Source organism: Leptosomus discolor, chromosome 4 (genome assembly GCF_034619465.1).
Source record: "Leptosomus discolor isolate bLepDis1 chromosome 4, bLepDis1.hap2, whole genome shotgun sequence".
In the NCBI taxonomy this organism is placed as follows: Eukaryota; Metazoa; Chordata; class Aves; order Leptosomiformes; family Leptosomidae; genus Leptosomus; species Leptosomus discolor.
Genome location: NC_141394.1, coordinates 46,776,109 through 46,799,746, shown reverse-complemented (window position 1 = coordinate 46,799,746; position 23,638 = coordinate 46,776,109). Strand labels below are relative to the sequence as shown.

The following is a 23,638-nucleotide window of genomic DNA, read 5'->3' as shown; positions in this document are numbered from 1 at the left end:
GAATTCATACCGCTTGAATAAATCTTTGGGGTATTTTAAAATTCTATTTTAATACATAAATACCTGGGTTTAGTTATCCAACACTTACCATCTCTTTGGAAGTAAGAAAAATGACAACACTTTAGGAAAGCAAAACTCCTTTCTCAATCTGATTCATTCCCATTAGTATTTGCAACATATATTCCTTCCTCACCTCCTACAAAATTAAAACTGTTTATGTAAGGCTCGCAAAGACGAAGGACAAACAAGATTAATCAAGCTTGTTCTTTCTCATTTAGCTTATCATGCTCAAGTCTACATAAGGTAACACCCTGCAATGTGAAATGGTCTGGCACAGTGTAAAGTTTCACTGGCAATGAGACAACAAGGCAAAGGATGTGAAGCGCATCTGCAGTAAAAGGTGAGGAAGGTTGGTCACTTCTAACCTGAGGGGCTTTAAGATATACGATCAAATATGCATACACCAAGGTGGGAGGCTTTCCAAGCTCTGGATGACACCTCTTGGGGTGCAGAAGAAGAGGTGGTTCAGAAACTGGATAAAAAGGGATGAATTGTCTAGAAGAGTCAGAATTGCTTTCTCCAAGAAGGACATTGAAATAGAGGAGAAAGAGAGCGCAAGCATCTGTTAAATGCTGAGATGAGCATGCACACAACATGCTGTGAAGAAGCTGCAGTTAATTGGTAGGTAACCGTCCTTTCTCCTGTGAGCTGCTGTCCCTAGGCCTAGTCACGCTGCCGGGGACTGAGCAGTCTCCACCTCCACTGCAGAGTAAACGAGGCAAGCGTCAGAGCTGCACTGAGACTGGAAACTTCTCCCGAGTCCTGCACCACGCCTAGGTATCTCCACAGTGGGAGACTGCATATGCACATTCCCACTCAGGGCAATGCCAAGCAGTATTCCCTCCTAGCCCAGAGGCTGAGGGAGCTCTCTCAGAGCAGGCTTGTATCACAGAAATCCGCAGGCACAATCTCACAGCAGGTGAGGGAAAGGCAGCAGACTAATTAGTTCCCTGACTAACTGCAAAAATCAGAACTCATTCTAGACAAAACTTGCAGAACTTTGAGAAAAGACGTATCAGGAAATACAGTAACAGAAGGGAGATCAGACGGAGGGTCACAGTGATCTCTGGAAGCAAGTATCCATCTGCAGAGGCAAAGCGCGCTGCCTGGGTTTGAAGGGAAAGTTCGAGCAACGTTCTTGGCAAGTGGGGACCTTGCTCCTGCCCAGCCCCCTCCACCAGCAAGCAGAAGGGCAGTCAGTCACGTTCTGCATGGATGGCATCCTTGCCAGTAGAGAGAGATTGCCGGTATCTGAGAAGCGGAGCAGAACAGCTGGGATAGGCAAACTGGTCAAAACTTATCTCCAGACCAGTCTGTATCTATATTATCTGAAGTCACCTCCACCTTTTTTTGCAGAGTGCAGAGGCATAGCCCAGTATACTAGCCCTTAAATTAAGCAGGATTAAACTAGTCCCAGGTAGCACTTAATACTTCCACTAGGCTTGTTCATCCCTTATTTAAAAAAAATAAAATAAAATCTAGGGTTTACTTTAGCAGACACCTCAAAGCAGTTGGAACTATTTCCCCCTTATCTAGTTTTATCAGACTACAGTACCAAGAACCATCCCTGCAGAGAGCTCTAAAGAACCAATTCTCTAAAATTATTTTACACATTATATGAACTTATTTTCTGAACCTTCTTTAAGCACAACAGCTAATTGAGATATAACCTAATTTTTATTGGCTACACAACTCAGTTTCAGCAGCACTTTACAGCTACTCAACAACCATGTTCCTGGTGAGGTAAGAAGTGTTCTAAACACGAACTATTTTACAATCCAGTGTGGTGAGGCAGTGGGACAAACCTACCAGGCTAGTAGAAGCTGCCTCAGTACCCCATTGAGCAAACGTCTGTCAGGGCACACCTGATACTCTGAAAGCTGATATGCAAAGCAATCGGCACAGTCACCCTGCACTTGAGAAAGCTGAACACACTTAGTCACGAGTCCAGGGCAGGTCTCCATCCTCCATTTCAGTTAACCAGGTAAAATGCCTAGTCCTTGGAGCAGAGATTACTATTCTCATAGCCCTATCAGTGTCTCGTCAAAAGCATCCCTGGAGGAGGAGGACTGGGAAGGTGGGTTGAGGTAAGATACTCACATTCACTGTTGCTCTCCTTTAGCCTAACTCCTTCACTGAAAAGACATGAAGGAGCAGTAGCTCATTCTTTCTCAGAACAGGAAGCAGCAGAGCAGGTTTAAGGAATGAGGTGCTTTTGAGATGGTTTTTTTTCCTTCTTCCTGCTCTACACACAGCAACTTCAAACCCGAAAGAGTCCTAGCAGAAGTGTTCTTACTTCGAGACTTCCAGGCTCCCAAGTGAAGGCAGAAAAAGCATGAAGAGAACATCTTGTTCATTAGAACATGCAAAAAAGGAAGCTGGTAGAACCTCCAAGACCCCTGTGTAAATCAGTGATCTGAGAAGACATTGTACAAGACCTTAAAAATTGATCAGGAATTAAAATCTTTCTTTCAATCCTTCACTTTAGCTGAACTAGAGTTTAGTGGTCAGAAGCAATGAGGAAGGGATAGAGTACCTTTCTTTGCTCCAGACTTCACTGTAGGACAGGAGATCTGAGGTGGTGGGACATGTTCTTCCCCTCTCACACTTGGTAGCATAAAAGGGGAGGAAACGATATTACTAGGACTACGTCTTCCGCTCAGTAGCAGTCTGAACATGTTGATCTTGAACTTTTTTCCCTGAAAGCTATTTTTAAACTACTCTAAAAGCAGCTTCTCTCTTCTTTGCTGCTTAATTAGTTCCAATTAAAATAGACTATATTTAAGTAGTATATGTTGACATTTGAATGGTGCTCATCAAAATACAGTAAACGATAAAAACCTGCACTTACACTGAAATATATGTGCCCTTTTTATCTCCTCAAGACTTCCAAAGGGATTTGGGTTATGAATCACAAACATTCCCCTCAGCATTAAAGTCTTATGAGTCAGGAAGATAGTCATCATTAATCACTTCTCAAGCCTTTTTAACAAGGTGGTTCCTGCTTGCTGCATGTTTTCATTCACATCAGTCATTTACATAGCATAAAAGGTGTGCCTAGCACCTTACAGACAACTAAGACAAAAATCTTTGCTTTGTAGTGTTTACAGCTACAATAAGATCACACAAAACAAGAAAAGATTTTCTTTGCAAATGAAAAAAGAACATTACAACTATGACAGAGTAGCAAGTGATTTTTTTCCATGGTGTAAGATAATTTTGCATTTTTGAATTTCTACATTATTTTTATACCATTCCTACTTTTACTACTCACCTTTTTAAGTAGAAACCTATTTACACAATTCATTTAGGACTTTAATATAATTGTAACCACGAAAGCATTTTATTCCCTCCCCTTTCTCAAATGAATGCAAATCACTATTTTGCTGTTAGACTGTTTCAGGGAAAGGGAGAGGCACCCCAGTTTTCTACTGAATACTTACACCACTTGCATCAACATGTCTTAAGAAGCAGTAGCAGAGGTGCCAGAGTTTCTGTAATCTGAGTGGCTACTTAAAAGGAAAAAAAAAAAAATCTGGAAATGAAACACATTTTCCCCTGTTAAAAAGAAAAAAAAGAGGTAAGATACCTACTCCATGTCTGCCACTTAGTTAATGACACTTAAGCAAAGAAAAAGGAAGGTTTCATTTGTTCTTCCCAGCATGGTTTGTCCGTCATCATCTTTTCCTCCTTTATACACTGGAAAAAACTTCATAACACAACTACATCTGCCCTCCATGGAAAAGCTGTATATGCTCATGCATATTTTTTCAGGACTGCCAATTAGCCTACAGTCCTTTCACTGGTAAGGAATGTTTACATGCTTCTCTAATGCTTTTCTCCAATTATTACAGCTGTTATTTTGGATATCAGTGCCATAAATGAATGTATCAGCCCACAAGACAGACCAAAGTTATGAAACAACAGCTGTGAAAACAACGCAGTTAAGGACACAGAAGTACTCTGTTACAAGCTGTTTATTAGAACTCCACTTTGACAATAAATAAGGTATTTCCCAAGCAACCAAGGTGTAATTACTTAGAAAGTTAAACAACTGAAGTTTTCACAATGCATTCTTTTTATATACACGATTTACTGTATTTTAAACACCAGTTCATCTGGAGCTGTACAACAGCAGGATGTCCATTTTTTAAATTCACACAGCAGGAGGCTACCGAGACATACCTTTAGTCTGGAAGCCACGTGTGTTAAAACAATCCAAAACCATACCAGCTTCAGGTTGGATAGTCCAACTGTTCCGAACAAATCCCTCTGTTAATTAGACTAGCTGCTGAATTCAAACACAGAGGTATGGCTGACCCAGGAGAAACAGTGCCTTTTAGATTTATGGTTTGAAAGAACTAGTAAGTGGCTCAAATTCCAACAGTACAATGTAACCACGTGTAGTTTACTGTGCTACCGCACACCCTGTTCTGCCCTCCACACAAGTGGCACAGAACAAACTTCTGCAAGGGATATTCTCAATGTTGTAAATCTCTCATAGTACAAACTTTGCACTTCAACTTACTGTTAATTATGAAAACGCTTGGTTTTGGTCAAATGAATTAGCATTTCTTCACTTAAATACTTAAGACATTTAATATGCCTTAATAATACTTTTAAGAGTTTGACATTCAAAGTTAACTTCAAAAGAATGTTCCTGTTCAATAAAGCACCAGTTTCCCCCATATGTTTACTCCTTAAAGAAAGTCTACAAAAGACTAGCTTTGTTTTGTTTTTTTTTTAACACATTAGTTCTGCTAAGAGTTGTAATTTAAAAATAAAATTTAATTCTTATGGTTTGATCAAAGCCATGTTTCCAAAGTGAGCTTTACATATCCTGTGCAACATCCCCTTTTCTTTAAGTGCAGAGGAACAGGTCTCAAAAGTTACGCAGCTGCAATCGAGTTATCTGCTTGACGACCCTGAGGCTTTAAGAAAATACAGACAGACAATTAAAAAAAAAGGCAATACATTGTGTTGATCAGTGTAGCTCTAGTACACAAGTGTAGTACTAAGCCTATCCTTACTTCTAATGGTTTCCAATAGTAGCACAGAGGACACCCAACCAAAATTTCAGTTTGGCCCAGTGAGTGCTTGGTCAAGGTCTCAGCACCTTAACTGCCCTGCTGAATACCAAGAGCATCTCCGTACACATGTGGACAGCTTAGCACAAGGCCTGGCCGACCAGAGTGCTGAGTATTACTGCAGTATAAAAAGCTGATAATTATCAATGCACAAAACTGGAGCGTGACTGACAGTTTCTTGGAGGAATTTTAAGCGGAATAACTAGAGATGGGAAGAGAGCTAGGAGGAAGTTTTAAGAAGAAAAGGCATCCCCTATGCAATAAGGTTTTTTGAGGTCCTGACAACTCCAGAACAAAAGCAAAGAATTCTGAAGCCCCAGAGATTCCACAGGAGCGTTGAGAACACCATGCTTTGGAGGAAAAAAGTCTTTTTTGTTGACTTAGAAGGACATCTTGACAACAAATCTAGAAGAGCTGCTGATTGACAGCATATGCAAAAAATAAAGTTCTGCCTACCTCTTTTGGCTAAAACAAAACTGAAAGAATGCCAGCCCTGTTTCCTCAAAACAGGATTACAGATGTCTGAACAAGTCCATCTCAAGTCACATAAAATAACTCTTCAGGCTCGTTGCTTGCTAAGACTCTGACTAAAAAGTGAATACAATATTCTGGAGACAGCAGCAGTGGAATGAGAAGCATTGTTTTGGGCAACTGGATTTAAGCGATTCTTAAAAAGTCAAAAGAAGAATGATCTGCTATTCATGACATGACTGAATTGTCTTCAGAGTTGTACCACTTAAGAAAAAAATTCTAGACTGAGTGACTCACTGAGAGGATGTGTTTTTAGAAGTTATTTACAGAGGTGTGGGATGCTACAGTGTTTCTGAACCTAATCATATGGGTTACTCAAAGAAGCGCTACAAATTATGGTATAAATTATGGCATAAAGTATTTCATCACATTTAGCTCAATCCGCTGTACCCAAAATACAAACAACTTTAAAATGCATTTTACAAAGCAAGACACAGAACAACATGGACAGGTTAAACACATTCAGCTAGTTTGCCTAATTGCAACCAAATACCTGTTGCACTTAAACAGATTTCTTAAGGATTTTGGTTGACAATGCCAATGCATAATCAGAGTCTTTTCAAAGCAAATAACTCTGTTACAAGCTGGCCATTTTAGTCTGCTTAGAAACACTCAGCTTTGAACAGAGCTGGGGTGGTAGTCCCCAAAAACCTAAGCAGCCCCACAGGGAGCCTTTAAACATAAGGCACTTCTCACAGTCTTACCTTTACAAAAATGTGTGTCGGTATGAATCGCCTGAGCAACTGATTAGTGAAGTTTGGGAATCGCAGCAAGTTAACATGAAGAGATGGTAACTGCTGATATCCAGCCATCAAGGGATAGAAGTTATACAACATCTCCTGCTGCGTGCCGGGAAGGATTCTTAATCGGATCTTAAAAAACAGAAAAGAAGAAAGCCACAGACATAGGTAAGGTCTGTGACCAAAAGCAGGCCTCTGTTTACTTTCTATTTATACACCGTTTGCTTTCTGAAGTCAGAAAGAATGCAGGTACTTTCCTACTCTAGTTAAACTACCACTTCTATACTGAAACGCCGTGCTACTCAAACAACATGACAAACGGCTCCTAGTCAGGCTTCCATTTAGCCCTTCGTTAAATGGAGCCTGCATCCATGCGCTCTTCCAGACAGAATTTACCATACTTTAAACATCTAAAAACCAACGAGTTTGTCCTCTCTGCATATCAGTGTAAGTCTAATCAATGTATTCTTCACCATCAGCATCAGTAGATGTGATAATTTTGTACCTGTTTAAGGCCAGAGAACATGAAGGCATCACTGGGTTCCACTGACACCTCCACATCTTGGACTAAGTTGGTCTTATTTTGCAGATGGTATCTGACAGGTAGGGATTCTCGGACTCTACCAAACGATGGCAGATCTTTGGAAAGAAAGCAAGTAATCTCAAATGCAAAATACATTTTAAAGTTCCATATATTCAAAAAAAAAAAAAAGTCTATCACAAACAGCAGTGAAAAGTTTGAAGAAAAAAAAAAAAGATAAAACAACTAGGCATCTAAAGCATTTCTGACAAAGTTTTTCAGCAAAAGATTAAGAACAGAACACAACTTCATTACAGCTTTTTAACAATACTTCAACATCTAGTTACAAAACTCCCAACTGCTAACACTGTCCAGGAATGCTAACTAAGAAGTCATTTTGGTTGCTGCTGGGTATTTTCAGCTTCCAAAACCTTATCAGATACTGTCAGGAAGCACCTTCAAAATACAACAGGAAAGGATAGTGGAAGAATCTCAGTACAAATGAAACCAAACTGAGGAAAGCATAGGAACTATGTGTTCAGTGAGCAACTCCCCCTCTGCTCTTGTGCAGGTGAAGTGCTAGAACAGAAACAGTTCACCTGCCCGCAAGCAGCTCCAACACTCCAGGCTGTTCCTTCCCTGGGATGCAGTCAGGGCATGGGTGGATGGAACAAGTCCTGTCATGGGCATCTAAAGAAACCTACTGGGAAGGTGGCATCAGCAGAGGTAACTCTGGCCTCTGTGCTGCCACAAAATGCAGGTCGATCCACTGACAGCTTTTAAGAGACCGCATCTGTATAACCACCTTCCAGCTCTTCCCTTGAATTGAAGGGAGGGAAAGAGGGGCAAGACTCGAGGCAGTCTAAACGATGATACAGTTTCTTCCACTAGCTCCATAATATCCAGCACCAGTTTTCTGTCTTTAGCTACAGTAAATGCAAGCTCTGAATACTGCAAAACTTTGGCAGTCCTAAAAAATTTAATTGGGACGTATACATTGCCAAATTAATATTACCTGCATTAACATGGAGCGGAATGCTCTCCACAATCACATGTGGTAGGGTGATGACTGTACTAACAACAGGTACACTTTCCACAGGTGAACTTCTGCAGGAAAAAGTCAAAACGCAGACCACGTTGAAAGTTATACAACATAAAGCACCAAGTCAGTACACCGAAAAAACATCACTTATATGTGACTTAACTAAAATCAGCAGTGGAAAGGAAAACCCCAAATCCTTATACTGGATTGTTCAAAGTGAGCAAAAAAGGTGCCATAGCATGGAGATAAAACAGCAAAAAAGCAAGTAGGAAAACTAAACAGCTCTAGAACTAAACAAAAGCAAACTAGAAGAAAAATATACCATAACATTTGTCTTTGAAATTATGAATACATAAATCCACAGTCTAGGTTGGGAAAACAGTTCTTCCCATTTACAAAGTTCGTTTGTTTCTACTGTCACAAAACTATTCCTTTGACTTGGCTTCTCAAGGGAAGTATTTCATGACTGCAGAAAACAAGGAGCAGGTGGTGACAAAACATCTTTGTAATTGACCCAAGACCTTACAAAGAAGAAAGCTTCATGGAACATTAAATCCATAACCACATAGTATTTAGCTCTTAAGTAAAATATGTATTTAATCAAAAGTCTAACAAGCTAAGCAGTAGTTAGTAAGTCCAAAGTCTAGACAGTGCTTGCTACAGGAAGATCCAAAACCAAAAAAGCCAAAAATGCCAAAAATTCCCCACCCAAACCAAACCAACTCACCATCATTCCTAAGAACAAACCAACTTATTTCCTCTCCCTGTCCGGGCCAAGAGATACTGACCTCTTCCAGGAAATGACATAACATCCAGTTGCCACTCCATTAGCGTTAGTAACTGGAGGACATCGAAGGCAAAAGCACTCACTGGCACTCTCACCTGTCTGTAAAACAACTATCAGCAAGATTTTGTTTAAAATCAAAGCATAATCATTACTGCAGAAGCCACTAAGTCTAAAAATCCAATGACACATACACGTGTTCAGCCAGAAAGGCCTTTTCAAATGCTTTGCAAAGTGTACCTACCTAATATATAAAATTAATAAAGATGGTGAAGTATCCCAATACATGAAAGGATGATGTATAAAAATGTATGACAGTTTACTTTCTGAACAGCATTACGAGGTCTTCCATGTACACGTAGAACAAGCCATTATAAATTTAGAGTTCATACACACACACAAAAGCAAAAGTAACAGCAATTCAAGTTCTACACTTCTCCTACAGCAAATTCCAAGACACCAGCACAAGATGTCTCTCATATTTTGTAACTAAAATAAACAGACATTTCTCCTCTCCCATCCAAATGGATAAGGTGCGAGGAAGAGAGGGAACACAAGAAAAATCTACTGGCTTTGAGTTTTCACTCTTTTTTACCTTTTTTTTTTGCTCCACTTGAATGAACTAAAAAACCCCCTACCTTTTCACTTGGAGTGATTAAAAAAGAGTACTAATAAAATAAATGTTTCAGTCACTCAAAATTAATCGTTGATCCTTCTTACATGGGGAAAACCAAAAACAACCGAAAAAACCCAAACAAACAAAACACACCCAAAAGGTGGACAGCTGAATAGCTGGTATCTGAGGGGGTTCATACCTCCTAGCAGTTAGCTCTTTTAGGAGCATTAACCAGAAGCATGAAGCACAAGGTGCCAGAGCTGAAGATGAAATATCATAGTTTGAAGACTAAAGGACCTGGGAAATAATTGCTTTTTGCCAGGTAACTCTTGAACCTATAGAGGAACTAGAGTCTTGCAAGTCCTTGATTACATGGGTGGACAGCTGCCCCACAATCAGGCAGCCATCCAGACTGCCTCATTTCAGTCCATGTTTTGACAGAGCATGCACATTTTAACATCTCTGACTCAGCAAACGCAAAGACAACATTTTGTTGTAAGATTTTGGACCAGCTCTGTTGCTAAGTATTCCATTTATTTAACTTTAAAGCTAACATACTGTACTCTTAAAGGTTGAGATCTGCAAGATTTTAATTTTTTTTTTTACATTTAAGTAATAAATTACTAAACTGTGTTAGTATAAAAAAAATGCTTATTTCTAACTGTTCTTTATAGCCTACCCTGTCCAGCTTCACATTGTTCAGTTTCATGACTGCAATCATGGACATGGATCACTTTAGCCTTTGGATACTGCCTCTACCACATGGTAAAGCATTTGCATTCCAAAAAGTATACATAGCTCATAAACACTGGAAATATTGAGTATCTTTTCATATGGAGATCTGTGAAGTTGCATATAGGAAGTACTTTCAGGTGCTTTCCCTTACATCTGTTATATTTAGAATTTTGGTTACCATCTATCATTCAAGTCTATTTACTTGATCCAGTGAAGCAGAACTACGTTTTGAGGCATACTGCTGTCTAAGTTGTGTTCTGGCAAGCAACTATAGCATTAAGCAGCTTTCTTCTATTTACTTCGATAAGCAAATGCTGTTTAAAATGTCCCTCTTTCTTACTCCCAACTATCTCCTAATAGAGAGCACAGTCTAAGAAAACTTACCATTCTCCACATAAGATTCCAGATGATCTACTGGGCTCATTGAAGTCGAGAGCTGTAGCTGGCTGGTTACAATAGTGAGAGGCCAAGGAGAGGCACTCAGGATGTCGGTCATCAGTAAAAACGGTATATCGGCAAATACTCTGTCCAAGTGCTCCAACTGTCAAGACAGACACAAACTGGCTATTTCTAACTAAACAGGGTACAACTACTGAAAGTGGCATGCTTCCAAAATATCAACCACTTTTCAAACACGTACCTTTGTGGAGACAAATTTGACAGCAACATCAAAAGGAAATACTGTTTCTATGGTTACAGTTTCATCCTGTAGAGGTACAAAGGGGGTGGGAAGAACATGGGAAAAAGTTATATTCAGTTTCAGACCTGGCTATTGATGTCAAAGGTTACTAATGTAAAGTTACTTTTAATCATCATTTTAACCAAGTCGTCCCCAGGGCAGAATGTATCTTCAAGATATTTAAGAGAAATATATAGAAAACTTTTCTGCTGATTATACTTGTGAAACTGCTCACCCTAAATTTGGCTATCATACTGCTTATTTAACATTTTTTCTATCTGTTAGAAAGGCTTCTAAGAGACTTGGAATTACAGCCTTTAGATTGAGAATATTTCTTGCATTTCATGAATGTATCTCCAGCAATTGGTCCATCTTTACATCCTACCCGGTGACACTTGCAGAGGATTTCTTTCCCCTCGACGACAGTGTTGATTAAGTAAGAAACATAAACCAGAAACATTCTTGCACCAACTGTTCCACAACGAATGTATATTGGTTTTTCCAGCTGCAAAATAAAGGAGACAATATGAGCCAAGCTATACCTAAATTACATCAATTAGGCCTAGAGCTGGCCAAAACTTGTTACACATGTTGCTTGGTCCAAGAGGGCAATAGCAGAATGGGTATTATTTTCACCATAATGAATCTCCCACAATGCATGATCTTAACCATGCAGTGAATGATTTTAACTGGAGTAGCACAGCTCCTGTTGCTTTGCTATCGATGCTTGTCTGTTACTTGATGGTACAAGAAAAGAACCATTACTGTGTAATGTGTGATATACCCAACTTCTAATTTACTGGTCACCATTTCAGTTTGGTGCAACATCTGCATATTGGATCATCTTCCATGTTGAATCACGCTTGCTGATTATTTCTATCTACTGTCCATTAGGAAGCGCATTTAATTAACAGTTGAGCCTCCTTATTCAGTTTATCATCTCCCAGCTGTATCATCAATCCCAGAATATACCTTATTCCCAGATTTAGCCCCAAAGGGCATCTAGCTAAAGAAAATACTAAACTCCATTTAAACAACAGGTAAAATATGCCATAAGTATTTCATTTATCAGTTCAGATACCTGAATGTAAACATAGGTCCTTCTATGACAGTCTTTTATTAGTTGATCCCCATTTTCTTAAGTGCAATATAGGATAAGAGTTTTAAGCCTTCACCTTTTCCCCTGGTTGCAAGTCTCCTACAGGGATATCAGGAAGCAGTGCAGGAAAGGAGTCATCACATGCATCTGTTCCATGAAGAGTCACCTGAGTTTTCTGAGTCAGGTTGGCATCCTGCCCTAAGATTAAAAACAGTCTTCATATCCACACAGGCTTACAGCACTGAAGCATGAAAGCAGTAACTAAAAATAGTAAGATATTCATCTCAAAAAGCAATGCATGAAGAATTAACATTGTTCATTTGGTTGAGGGAACCTTTCAAAAGCACTAGCAGAGGGTAGATTTGACAACACCTTAAGTTTCCCAAGTTGGAGGGTTCACATCCTGCAAGGTTGTTTGATCTATTTAGGCCAGAAAAAAAAATAATCTCAAAAATCAGATACTATGTCTAGATGTTCCCTACCATATACAAAGCACATGACTCTGTGATCCAAGTTTTTCTTGGTACTCTATGTGAAGTAAAAAGGAAATCTCACTGTTCTGCGATTCTTCTGTTTTCAAAAGCATGGCTTAATGATTTTACATCTTTTTAAATTGTTCTTCCAAATCTGGGTTGAAAATATGTAAAAACAAATGCATAGGTATTAAACGACACCATTCTTCAGTCAGAGGTTTACTAGAATAATTGGCATTACTGCAATCATGTGGGATAATTTTTAAAGCAAAATAAGCCACATCTTGCCAAAGAGTTGCAACTTTGGAAATATATCACCTTTCCTATAAATGAAATGTCAAATTTCGATTGGGCTTTTTTAAAATGTAATCAGCAAGCCCACAGTGACCTTGCATATCATGTGTTAAGAGTCAAGATCAAGTTGGGGGGGTGCAGAAATCAAGACCAACTATGAAACACTGCTTTAGGAGCCAAGCCCAAACACCCAAATAAAGAAGTTTAAAGAACACTCCACTGACTTTGATGAACCGTATGACTGTATAGGGAATGCGGGTGTATTTCAGAGTACACAGCGCATATTGCATCCTATATGCTAGGGGCTTAAAAATATTTTTGCCTTTTAGGACAATTGCTACAATAGGCACACTGAGTATAACATTTGGAATTCAGATCTTGAAAACTGTCAGCAATCACTACATACAGGTAACTAGAACATGACTACAATAACTACAATATTCGCAATTTTTTCTTTTCATTCAAAGGAATACTGTCTCAGTTCTCCACCATTCCCCAGATTTCAAGTGGTTTAAAAACCAAACCACATTGACCAGGGTGGGGGGAAAAAAAGCTGGGGTGAGTGTGAGAGAAAACCCACAAAGACTATACTTAGAGAACATTTATCTAGCACTGTCCAATGCTTTCATCCCAGCAAGAAAAAGATCTCTCTCTTGGGAAAAGAAAAACTTAGTTATGAGCAAATGAAATAAAACGTTAGGAAGGAATACAAAAGCTTCCACATTTTCTTTCAAATTTGTAAAGACACATTTTGAAAATACTCACATAACCACTGCTTGTCAGTGATGTTTAAGATAACCATAAGTGAATGAGTCTGTTAGCTCTTGTTCTTACCACTAGTATCTCATCGTTCCCAATCTTCCCTTTGGTTTGGCTCTTAATTACTGCAGGAGAGCCATTTACTGTATTTCTCTGCATTGCATCAAGAACAAGGAGTCAACTAGGAGACTGCTGGATTAAAAGAAAATAACCCCAAATACCTGGCTTTAAACCTGCTGTAAGCTTAACATCTTTGGCCACCGTCTCCTCATGTGACTGGACTGTCACAATCAAACAATACATTTCATTAGTCAGGGCAGGAGGTTCATGACGGAGCTGAACAGAAATGTTTGGCACTCTAGAAATAATCCTTTAAGAGAAAAGACTCAGTTACTGTATGTTTCTTAAATAACAAGTTTTTAAGCCTGGTTTAAAGGAGATTAAAACAGCCTATTGTTTAAGAGAATTCTGACAACTGGTGGCCTATTCAACTAGGAAATGTGAGATTCCTGAAAAGCAGCATGATAGGAACAACACCAGAAGAACAGTTTGAAACCCCAGTAATAAGCGTTAATGGATCAGATGTTTCGTCAGGAAAGAAAAAAGCACTCCCAGCAACAGCAATCAGATTTAGTTCTTTTGAATACATCTAAATTAGTGTTAGTCTATTTATTAATAATTATTTTCCAATACAGTTTCTTAGGGATTCTTTGTGTGATGGCTTTTGAGAGAATAACACCTCCCAGTCTGCACAAAAATCTGGGGAAAAAAAAAAAAATCTACCTAGCAAAGTTAGGTGAACGGGAGAACTAAAGCATATTTGGTATGCTCAGAGATCCATGCAAGCTTTTTCTGTACTTCTAGCTATCCAGAGCCTCAAAAGTCCTTAAGAATTAAGGCAGTACTTATCTTATCCCCAGCAAAGACATACTAAAAAGCTCATATTAAAGAAGTCCCAACAAGTCTGTCGTCTTCTTTTAGGCAGTGATCAAGACTTTTCAGGAGACTCACAGTGATACATTACATTTTTTTCAAGTTTTTACTCACATAGTGCTTGCCTGAATAGTCAAACTGTCCCAGTGCACTTCATTATCCGGAAGCTTAGGTTTTCGCCTGAAGGAACGTGCTGCCTGCAATGTTTCTTGAGATGAAGCAGCATCTCCACCTCCTCCACGCCAGTTCAGAATCACACATCGGCCAGATTCACTTCCCAGGATCAAATCCACAGAGGTGATCTGACAGACAGAAATTTAAACACATACTGATAACTTTGCCTTCAGATCACATACTGTAAGAATATAGTTTTCCAGCATATACAGGCACAATAAAGATGTGCATCACCAAAGAGGTTCTGACAGCTTTGTAGACTGAAAAAACCTCACCATTGCAGGATTTCATTTAATAAAAGTGGTGGGAAAAGTATCCATGCTCATGTGTGTGCAGCATAGTATTTTGTAGTTTCCTACCCTCTGATAGTGCTATACCACCCCCCTCCCTTTTTTTTTTTTTAACGTATTGCACATATTAAAAAGCAAACAAACAAAATCGAAGCAATACTTAAGCTTTTATTATAATTTTTTGCTTCGGTATTGTCAGTAAAATTTTACTCTCATTTTTGGTATTTAGTTTCAAGAATTCAAATATTTGGAACTGCAGTGACATTAGTAACTGGTGTCAGACTAGAGGCAGCTCTGTAGTTTTGTGTTCTTTGTACGCATCAGTAAGAAAAGCATAAAACAAATTGACAAACCTCAATCTTCTTTCCTACATCTTCAGTTTTCGCAACAAATTTGAAAGTGAACTTTCTCGTTTTGCCAGGGACTAAGCACATTGTTCCTTGTGATGACTGTTCTAGAATATCACTTTTTTGATAGGCTTCTTCTACCACACAGTATTGGTTGTAATCCTACAACGAAGGAGTGGGGAAACAAATTGACAGATCCAGACTTAAGACATCTTTAGAGAGTAACGGTAGTATAGCAAACATTAAGGCTCTGTGTTACTGGATCAAACTATATGGGTTCTTGCTACTTTTCACACTATTGTAATTACTTGCTAAGTCTTAACTTCACTACAATTTCACGCAAGATATCAATTATATTAACATAACCTCATGCAAGAACATCAAGAGAAGACAGATTAAAATGATCCTTCTGAAACTTTAGAGCGCTTCATAGAAATATAAAGATATGATAGATGAACTAATCAGACTGCCTTTGGAAGTTTTATCACAATATCAACATAATTGTCAAAAGTGATAGATAATACAAAAAGAAAACACACCTTTCCGACTTAAGCATTAACATAATCTTTGGAAAAGAACTTCGAAAATTTTTATGTTTAAAACCACTGATACTATTCCATTCTTACAATAAGCTTCTATCATTAGATCAAAGATAGATAGAACACAGTTACCTGATTATTGAAACTGATGCAGAGCTTCGAAAACCTAATAGGATGAGGACAATCAGCTCTCAAGTATACATCAAACTGCACAGGAACATCAACATGAAAACTAGGAGCAAGAAATTTTGCTTTGCACTGCACTAGAATAAAAAAAAAAAAAAAAAGGAAAAAAGAAACAAAAAAAGAACTAAGAAGGTGTTAAACAAAAACTACAACATTAAATTCCAGAAGCACACTCTTGAAATAGTTGTGGTAAGAATGTACACAGAGCAATCCTTAAGATTTTGGTTTGTAAGTGGGACAAATTTGGCTGCTAACACTGTCACAGAAAGCCACCTCTCAGCACTGAAACCTCTGCAGAGGAGACTACATCCAGCAGAAAAAAAAACCCACAACAAAACCCGACACAATAATCCTGTACACTTACACTTCTTTTGTAGGTAAGGCTCACTCATGCCCCCTTTCTACGGGGAGCATTACTTTGTACACACTCTGCCCTTTTTCCTCAGAACCCTACTTCAAAGCACACCAGAGTGGCAGAAGTCTTTCAAAAAGCAAGGGATTCTTCTTTAGTAATCCATATCAGGGATAAGAGATCACTGGCTTCTTTTCATGATTTTTTTATCTTACTGACTTAGATGAAGAACAGAGCAGTGCTGAAACAAGAGTTTCAGTGTTGCTGGCTTTAATACACGCTTTATATTTTTCCCTAATTAGTTATTTGCAAGATATAACTACACAAAAATTTAAATCTCGTGTAAATATTTCTTTCTTACTTACCAAATGGTATAAAATCTTGGACTTCTATTGTAAAAAGATTACTGCCTGCCAAGGAAACACGGTCAGCCCACAATTTTTGTGATGCTTTCACAGCAGCAGCATCGCAATCAGGTTCAGGATCAGGGCTTTCATTCTGTATCCAGATAGAAGGTTACAAATAACAATAAAAGAAGGTTACCAAACACTGACCACTCTTAAGGTTATTTAAAAGGGTAACAGGAGTTTTGACACTTACCATTAGAACTTTTATCAGATTTTTTTCTATTCGAGATTTCTGATCTTCTTTAAGAGTAGATGCTAGCAAATAGAACAAAACCAAAGATTACAAGACAGAAGCAAGCAATTTTTTTTTTAAACTTAAAAACAAATCTTTCCTTTAGATTGCATCTTTTAAAAAAAAAAAAAAAAAAACAAACCCACAACCCCAAACAAAAAACCCCACACATTCTGGGGGAAAATTCTAACATCCACCCACTAGTAATGAAGGATTCACTCAGTGTTGAGAAGTTCACCCATTGTAAGTATTTCCTCTTACTTCCACTGGAACCAAGTAAAAATTTTTTTTTGGTTAGACAAGCATTTTGTAATTTATTGGAGGAAAATCCCAAGAGAATAATGCCTATACATTCTTCTTATTCACATTTAAAAACAGAAGAAACAGTAGAAAACTCTAGGCAAGCTCAGAGGGTATCAGAAACAACAACTAGAGAAGGTGACAGGAAGAAAAAAAGGACTAATTAAAATAAGCACTCTTCTCTTGAAGGCTAAGAAAGGTGGGTTTGTCTCACTGGTTATTCTTTAATACAAAACAGAGTAGCTAGCTAACAGAAGATGCAAACCCATTTCTACCACACCTACCCGAACAGTGCTATTAGTTAGCAATTTAGGGCACAAAGTGATTATTTCTGCAATGTCAAGTAATAGACATTATACGAAGTAGAATGCTGTGCAGCCACCCTATGTCACATTTCTTCCCTGAAAACATACCACATGCATATTTCATCAGCAGAGTTCTAGTAAAAAGTCTGAGAAGCACATCTGGGATTTTAAAGCCCAGAAAAAGCATGTTAGCTTTGTTACTTACTACAAAAAGAAGGTTTTTCCCCTTTAGTTATATTACAGTTCTTCCCCCATCCCAAAGCTCAGGAAGTTTCTGTTACATTATTTGAAGAGTCTCAAATGAAGCTGTGTGCCTCAGATATCCTGATACAGTCTACTTGAAGGCAATGAATTTTATAATAGAAGAGAAAGAAAACACAACTTCCAGCTGTCCTAGGTTACAGTGTAAGATGTGCCAAAAAAAGAGTATTCTATCACCATCTTCAGGAGCTGTTGAGACCAAGTGGGGCGGTGCTCCCTGCCTCCCCCCTCTGGACTATCTCCTGTTAATGGGCACAACAATGCCTTATCGCCTGACCCATCGATAACTCGCTCCTGGGCTATCTCCTGTTAAGGGCCCATCAAGGAACTGCCTCACGACTCCCCATCCCATTGTGAGATGCTCTGCCCGGGGGGAAGGAGCCAAGCATTCCATGCTAAATAAAAACTGAGATCTCGAACACGCTAGCAGCCTTCTTCCACTGGATTCCCAGAGGAGTTTTTCCCCCCACTGGAGTTCCAGAGGACAAGAGCTACCTACCTACCACTGGACCTTCGGAGGAAGACCAGACTCTTTTACCTGATTGCTGCTTCAACAGAACTACATCCATCGCTTCACGAGGACTGCAGCCATCATCTTATCGGACTGCTACTGCCACCCTAACAGGGTGTCAGGTTGTATTCCTGACTCTGTCAGTGTAAACCAGTGGGTGGTTTGTTTTTTTTTTTTCCCTGCCTTGTGTTAAATATATATATATATTAGTAAAGAACTGTTATTCCCACTCCCTATATCTTTGCCTGATGGCCCCTTAATTTCAAAATTATAATGATTTGGAGGGAAGGGGGTTGCACTTTCCATTTCAAGGGAGGCTCCTGCCTTCCTCCGCACACACTTGTCTTTCAAACCAAGACACCAGCACCAAGAGAAGGCAGTAAAAATGCAGCACAGGTACACAGTTACTGTGTAGTCAAATAATTTGAAGTACCGTAAGCACTGTGTCTGACAATGATTTGTCAGACTTGCAAACACATGTACTTTAAAATTTTCTGTATAGGCTGAGCATATTTCTTAAAAGAATACCTCTACCCAGGAGCTCTAAAGAGTATGTTATATAATCTCTTAGCTGGGCCATCAGATATGAACATTTGAGAGCTGTCGTCAATATGGAAGTGAGAAGAGTCCACCATCCTTCACTGCGATATTCACACATAACATAATCCAAGAGCCTGCAACACAGTAAAATTGAGAGAAAAACCCAGTTATATACACACCAATATTTTTAGATGCTCACATTTATTTGGTAAATTATGGTAAAGAAACACAGTTATTGCATGAATTTTCTATTTCAGGCTAGAATAATTTTTCACAAGATAACAACAGGGAAACTCATCTGTCTTCACATAAAGAACTATCAAAACAACAACTGGACAGAAGAGTCTTAGTCCAGCACTGCATCAAAAATACGCTTTACTATTGAGTATTTAAGAAAAACAAACCGAAATGCCACAATAAAGTTCCCTTCCAAACTGAAGGATTTTAATGTTCCTTAAGCTGAGATGTTTCTTCTCCCTCCTAACTCCTGCTCCCTTCAAGTGTTTCAAAGATCTACAAGCACCCCATGCATCAATCTTTGTAAGGCAAAACTGTGCACCTTAATATGGTTTTAATATCGAGCAATGTTTGCTATTACTAGCAAAGCACAGAAGTGAATTTTTTTTAAACTCAGTTCAACTGTTCAAGACAAGAGTTTCTGTCTACTTCAGAAAAATCTACCTAAACATAAAATACAAAATGCCTGATCATATAAAAATTAGGTTTGACACAAATTTACCTGCTTATCCTAGCCTATCTTCTCCGTGTCGCTTCCAGTCAGCTAGTAACAACAGTAAACACATCTCTCCTGTCTCAAACATACTCCCTTCACAACATGTGATCTTTGAAACCTAATTAATAAAAACATTGTGGGGCTCCTACTTTAATGGGTTTGTGTGCAAAGGTTTTGGCAGTGGGGGGAGGCTACAGGGGTGGCTTCTGTGAGAAGCTGCTAGAAGTTTCCCCTGTGTCAGAACCTATGCCAGCTGGCACCAAGACAGACCTGCTGCTGGCCAAGGCTGAGCCCACCAGCAACAGCAGTAGCACCTCTGGGACAACGTATTTAAGAAGGGGAAAAGTTACTGCACAAGAACAATTGCAACCGGAGAGAGGAGTGAGAACATGAGAGACAAACAACCCTGCAGACACCAAGGTCAGTGAGGAAAGAGGGAGAGGAGGTGCTCCAGGCACCAGAGCAGCGATTCCCCCGCAGCCTGTGGTGAAGATCATTGTGAGGCAGGCTGTACCCCTGCAGCCCATGGAGGTCCACAATGGAGCAGATATCTGCCTACACCCTGTGGAGGACCCCACGCCAGAGCAGGTGAATGCCTGAAGGAGGCTGTGACCCTGTGGGAAGTCCATGCTGGAGCAGGCTCCTGGCAGGACCTGTAGACCCGTGGAGACAGAGGAGCCCAGGCTGGAGCAGGTTTGCTGGCAGGACTTGTGAACCTGTGGGAGACCCACACTGGAACAGTCTCTTCCTGAAGGACTGCACCCCACAAAAAAGAGACCCACACCAGAGCAGTTTGTGAAGAACCATAGCCCATGGAAGGGACCCACACTGGAGAAGTTTGCGGAGGACTGTCTCCTGTGAGAGGGACACCACGCTGGAGTAGGGGAAGAGTGTGACCTTGACCATTTCCCCTTAAAAATATGAGGTTAAGAAACTAAGCATAAGACACATCCTTCAGAAAAGATGGTAGCTGTGCATCAGCACTAAGCTTTCCCAGCTCTTTAGTCATTAATAGCAGAAAACTACACCAATACAAATAATTCTTTTGCTAATTCCCTGGTATATAGACAAAAATTAATTTCAGCTACACTTCCATATTTTTTTAATATTATAACTACAAAGTCTGTAATTAAATGTAACCATATTCTCACTGCAGTAGCAGGCAAGTTTCAGAACTCACTTTTGGGAGAGAGAGAGAGCACACTCAATCAGTGAGCTAGAAATAAATAACATTTGCCCAATAAGGCAAATCCCCACCACAGCTTACAGCAGGATGTTTTTCTGCTCTAATAACTGACTCATAAATGTTTTACTTTAATACAAGTGGAGTTCATAGACTCCAAAGCTTGTGCTTCAATCAAATCTAGGTACAAGGAACACCTTACATGAGCTTCCAACACTATTCTATGGCAATAAGACATGAGATCTTAGTGAGAAGAATAGCACGTGAAAGAAGCGATCATGGATGGTACTCACTTTAAAGCTTTGGTGTAATCTTTAGCGTAGTAATATTCTTCTCCCATTTGAACCACTGATTTAAAAAAAAAAAAAAAAGTGTTCCAGATCAATACCAAAAGTCTTTGCAAAATAGATTAAAAAAATGCTTCTGATTATCTATACTCACTCAAATGACTTTTCATTCTTGGACATTTGTATTTCTTGAACTGTGCGACAGCATTACTCAACAAAGTGATTATTAGCTCCTATCAGATAAAACCATTACTGATTATCATTATACATGCAAACATTAAACAATGTTAGAAAATGGATTTTTTTTCTAGAGTAAAACTTACCGAGTGAAGGACATTTTTCTCTTTCAACTGTAGGGATAAAATCCCCATCTTCTCCTTTTCAGGATCAGAAAGATCAAAGCCTGCATAAGATAACAAAAAAATTCATGAAATTGGAATTTTGTCCAGACCCAAAGGGAACTATTTATGTGGTAAGCTATATGTGATGCAAGCTCCACCTCAAGCACGCTCAAACTCTTAAACATTCTTTTGCCTAGGAGATGGACATATTGCTTTAAGAACTCATCCATCCTCTGTGTTCTAGAAGCAAAATTCTGGAACAAATATCTTGGTGGGGGTTTTCTTTGTGTTTTTTTGTTGTTGTTTTTTTTTTTTTTTTTTTTTAAGGAAGTTATCTGAACCTACCCAAAAGTAGCGAACTACGGAGTCTTTAGGCTACATCTATTAACATTTAAAGTGCATGTGTTAAGACAAATTTGTAGCCCTTTTCCTATCTGATCTCAAGTAAGGATTCAAGCTTATGTTTCTTTAGCAGCAGAGAACACAAACGTATGAAGAACTGTATAGGGCTTTAAAAGACTATAAACTCTTGCTGGAACCAAAAAACCTGAACATATTAAAAAAAATTTCTCTTCATATTAAACTGTTTAGCCTTGACAGTAGATTCTAATTTTAAAACACTTGAATATAAAAGAGATTAAACAGTACTGTATTTACAGTAAACGAAACAAAGTCTTCACAAAAGTGGCAATAAAAAAAAGAAGACCAAACCACAGTCAACAATGAAGATCTCAGAACTGCATGTGTACTCATACATAGCTCAAAGCTGTACATTCAAAGTCTGAATTTCTGAGAAAACATCCTCCTTACTAGGAAAACCACAAATTCCTTTCTTAGATTAAAATCTAGTCATTGCATCCTCTCAACCCATTTTGAAATCCAAAAAGCTTTTTCAGAAAAAAAAGAAGTCCTGAGTTGCTGTCTACAGTTGACGAAATACAGCATGGATGGCAGGATGAATTTATAACAAATTGTATTCAGGGACATCGTTACTTTTGCTGTATCCAGTTCTGTAACTTCTCTTCCCAGGAGTGCATTTCACTGCAGTCAGGCATTCCTGCAGCACACTGATTACAGGTAGCTTAGGCAGTAATAGAAACATAACAGCAGCAGAGCCTCAGTATGGCCTATCAACTTTGTTGAAGATCTGATCCTGCATAAACCTGAGGGTCCTTTTTCTATTTGTCACAGACATCAAACACACATCCTGCACTTCCAGCTGACACCTGTTCAAGTCATACCACCAACCAATGGACCAGTGAGGTCCCAGCCCTGCATCAGTCTCAGTGGAAAAGGAATTACATGTTGATGCCCACTAGGACAAGGCAGGATCAGCAGCTAAAGCAGTTTGTTCAAACTCCACAGATATAAGACACAGAAACATACTTAATATTCCCTGCCGCCACGGTCTTTGCCCATAGAAGTCAAGCACTCCCGTTTGCGTTTCCAGGGGATCCGGATTGGGATATATCACAGACGACTGTAAATTTGGCAAATAAAGTCATAAAAAAAAGGTTCACGTTTCATTTTAAAGAATTAAAAGTGATTTGATGCTCCAATACACATGCACATAGAAGAAATTTCCTTTAAAACATATAACCTTTCTGGCCACCTGTACAAAAACAGTACTTCAGGAAACCCAAACATTTAAATACTTTCATTCAGTCTGACATGCTATTTCATTTACTTTGATTTGTCTCAAATACTGTCAAAAAGTAACTGGGTAATCCTTTTTAAAACTAGTTCCTAACAAGATAATCCAAGAACAACAAATAAATAGCACCAATAGGAGCAAAGACATGTTTAAATAATTGGGACTATCAGCTGGAGAGTAGCTATATACAGTTAGCACATATGTTTAATCGACTGCAGAGTTCAATTTTGCATGCAACCCTTTCCACCATGCTAGTGTCAAAAAACCACCCAAACAACCACCACTCCCCAAAACACACTTTAATACTAATGCGCTTGTTTCTCTGCTTCCTCTAAGTCTAAGAGTACATGTATAGAGAAACATACCGGAAAAACAAAACAGTAAGTTTTCAAGCGTCCAGAGATGTAGAAAGTATGCTACTGGTTTTTTATAAGTGTTTTAAAAACATGTCAGAATTATTTATACTAAAATAAACACTAATGCATTTGTTCTGGAGCATCTTTTCCAATACATAACAAATACTTGTAATGTTAGTTAGTAAGCATCAGAAAAACACATATCCTTTCCTTGGATTTCATTTACAATTACAGATTGTTCCACTACCATTTGAGACTAAAACATTAGGTAATTTACTACCTGGTTAC

At 38.8% G+C, this 23,638-nt stretch overlaps 1 protein-coding gene across 1 annotated transcript in view; it reads right to left on the bottom strand.

Annotated features, from left to right (window-relative positions):
* Nucleotides 1-4,032: 4,032 nt before the first annotated feature.
* The window catches only part of TRAPPC11 (trafficking protein particle complex subunit 11), a 32,104-nt gene continuing 12,498 nt past the window's right edge, over nt 4,033-23,638 (bottom strand). The window contains exons 10-29 of the mRNA XM_086463820.1: nt 22,727-22,820; nt 21,323-21,402; nt 21,154-21,232; nt 21,006-21,060; nt 18,785-18,930; nt 16,841-16,902; nt 16,606-16,738; nt 15,835-15,965; nt 15,170-15,325; nt 14,467-14,654; nt 13,641-13,789; nt 11,970-12,091; nt 11,180-11,299; nt 10,756-10,821; nt 10,500-10,656; nt 8,769-8,877; nt 7,954-8,045; nt 6,924-7,057; nt 6,383-6,550; nt 4,033-4,991 (exon numbers count right to left, since the gene is read on the bottom strand). Of these exons, the coding sequence (XP_086319946.1) occupies nt 4,950-4,991; nt 6,383-6,550; nt 6,924-7,057; nt 7,954-8,045; nt 8,769-8,877; nt 10,500-10,656; nt 10,756-10,821; nt 11,180-11,299; nt 11,970-12,091; nt 13,641-13,789; nt 14,467-14,654; nt 15,170-15,325; nt 15,835-15,965; nt 16,606-16,738; nt 16,841-16,902; nt 18,785-18,930; nt 21,006-21,060; nt 21,154-21,232; nt 21,323-21,402; nt 22,727-22,820 (2,283 nt within the window). The 3' untranslated portion in view covers nt 4,033-4,949. The remainder of the gene's footprint in view (nt 4,992-6,382; nt 6,551-6,923; nt 7,058-7,953; nt 8,046-8,768; nt 8,878-10,499; nt 10,657-10,755; nt 10,822-11,179; nt 11,300-11,969; nt 12,092-13,640; nt 13,790-14,466; nt 14,655-15,169; nt 15,326-15,834; nt 15,966-16,605; nt 16,739-16,840; nt 16,903-18,784; nt 18,931-21,005; nt 21,061-21,153; nt 21,233-21,322; nt 21,403-22,726; nt 22,821-23,638) is intronic.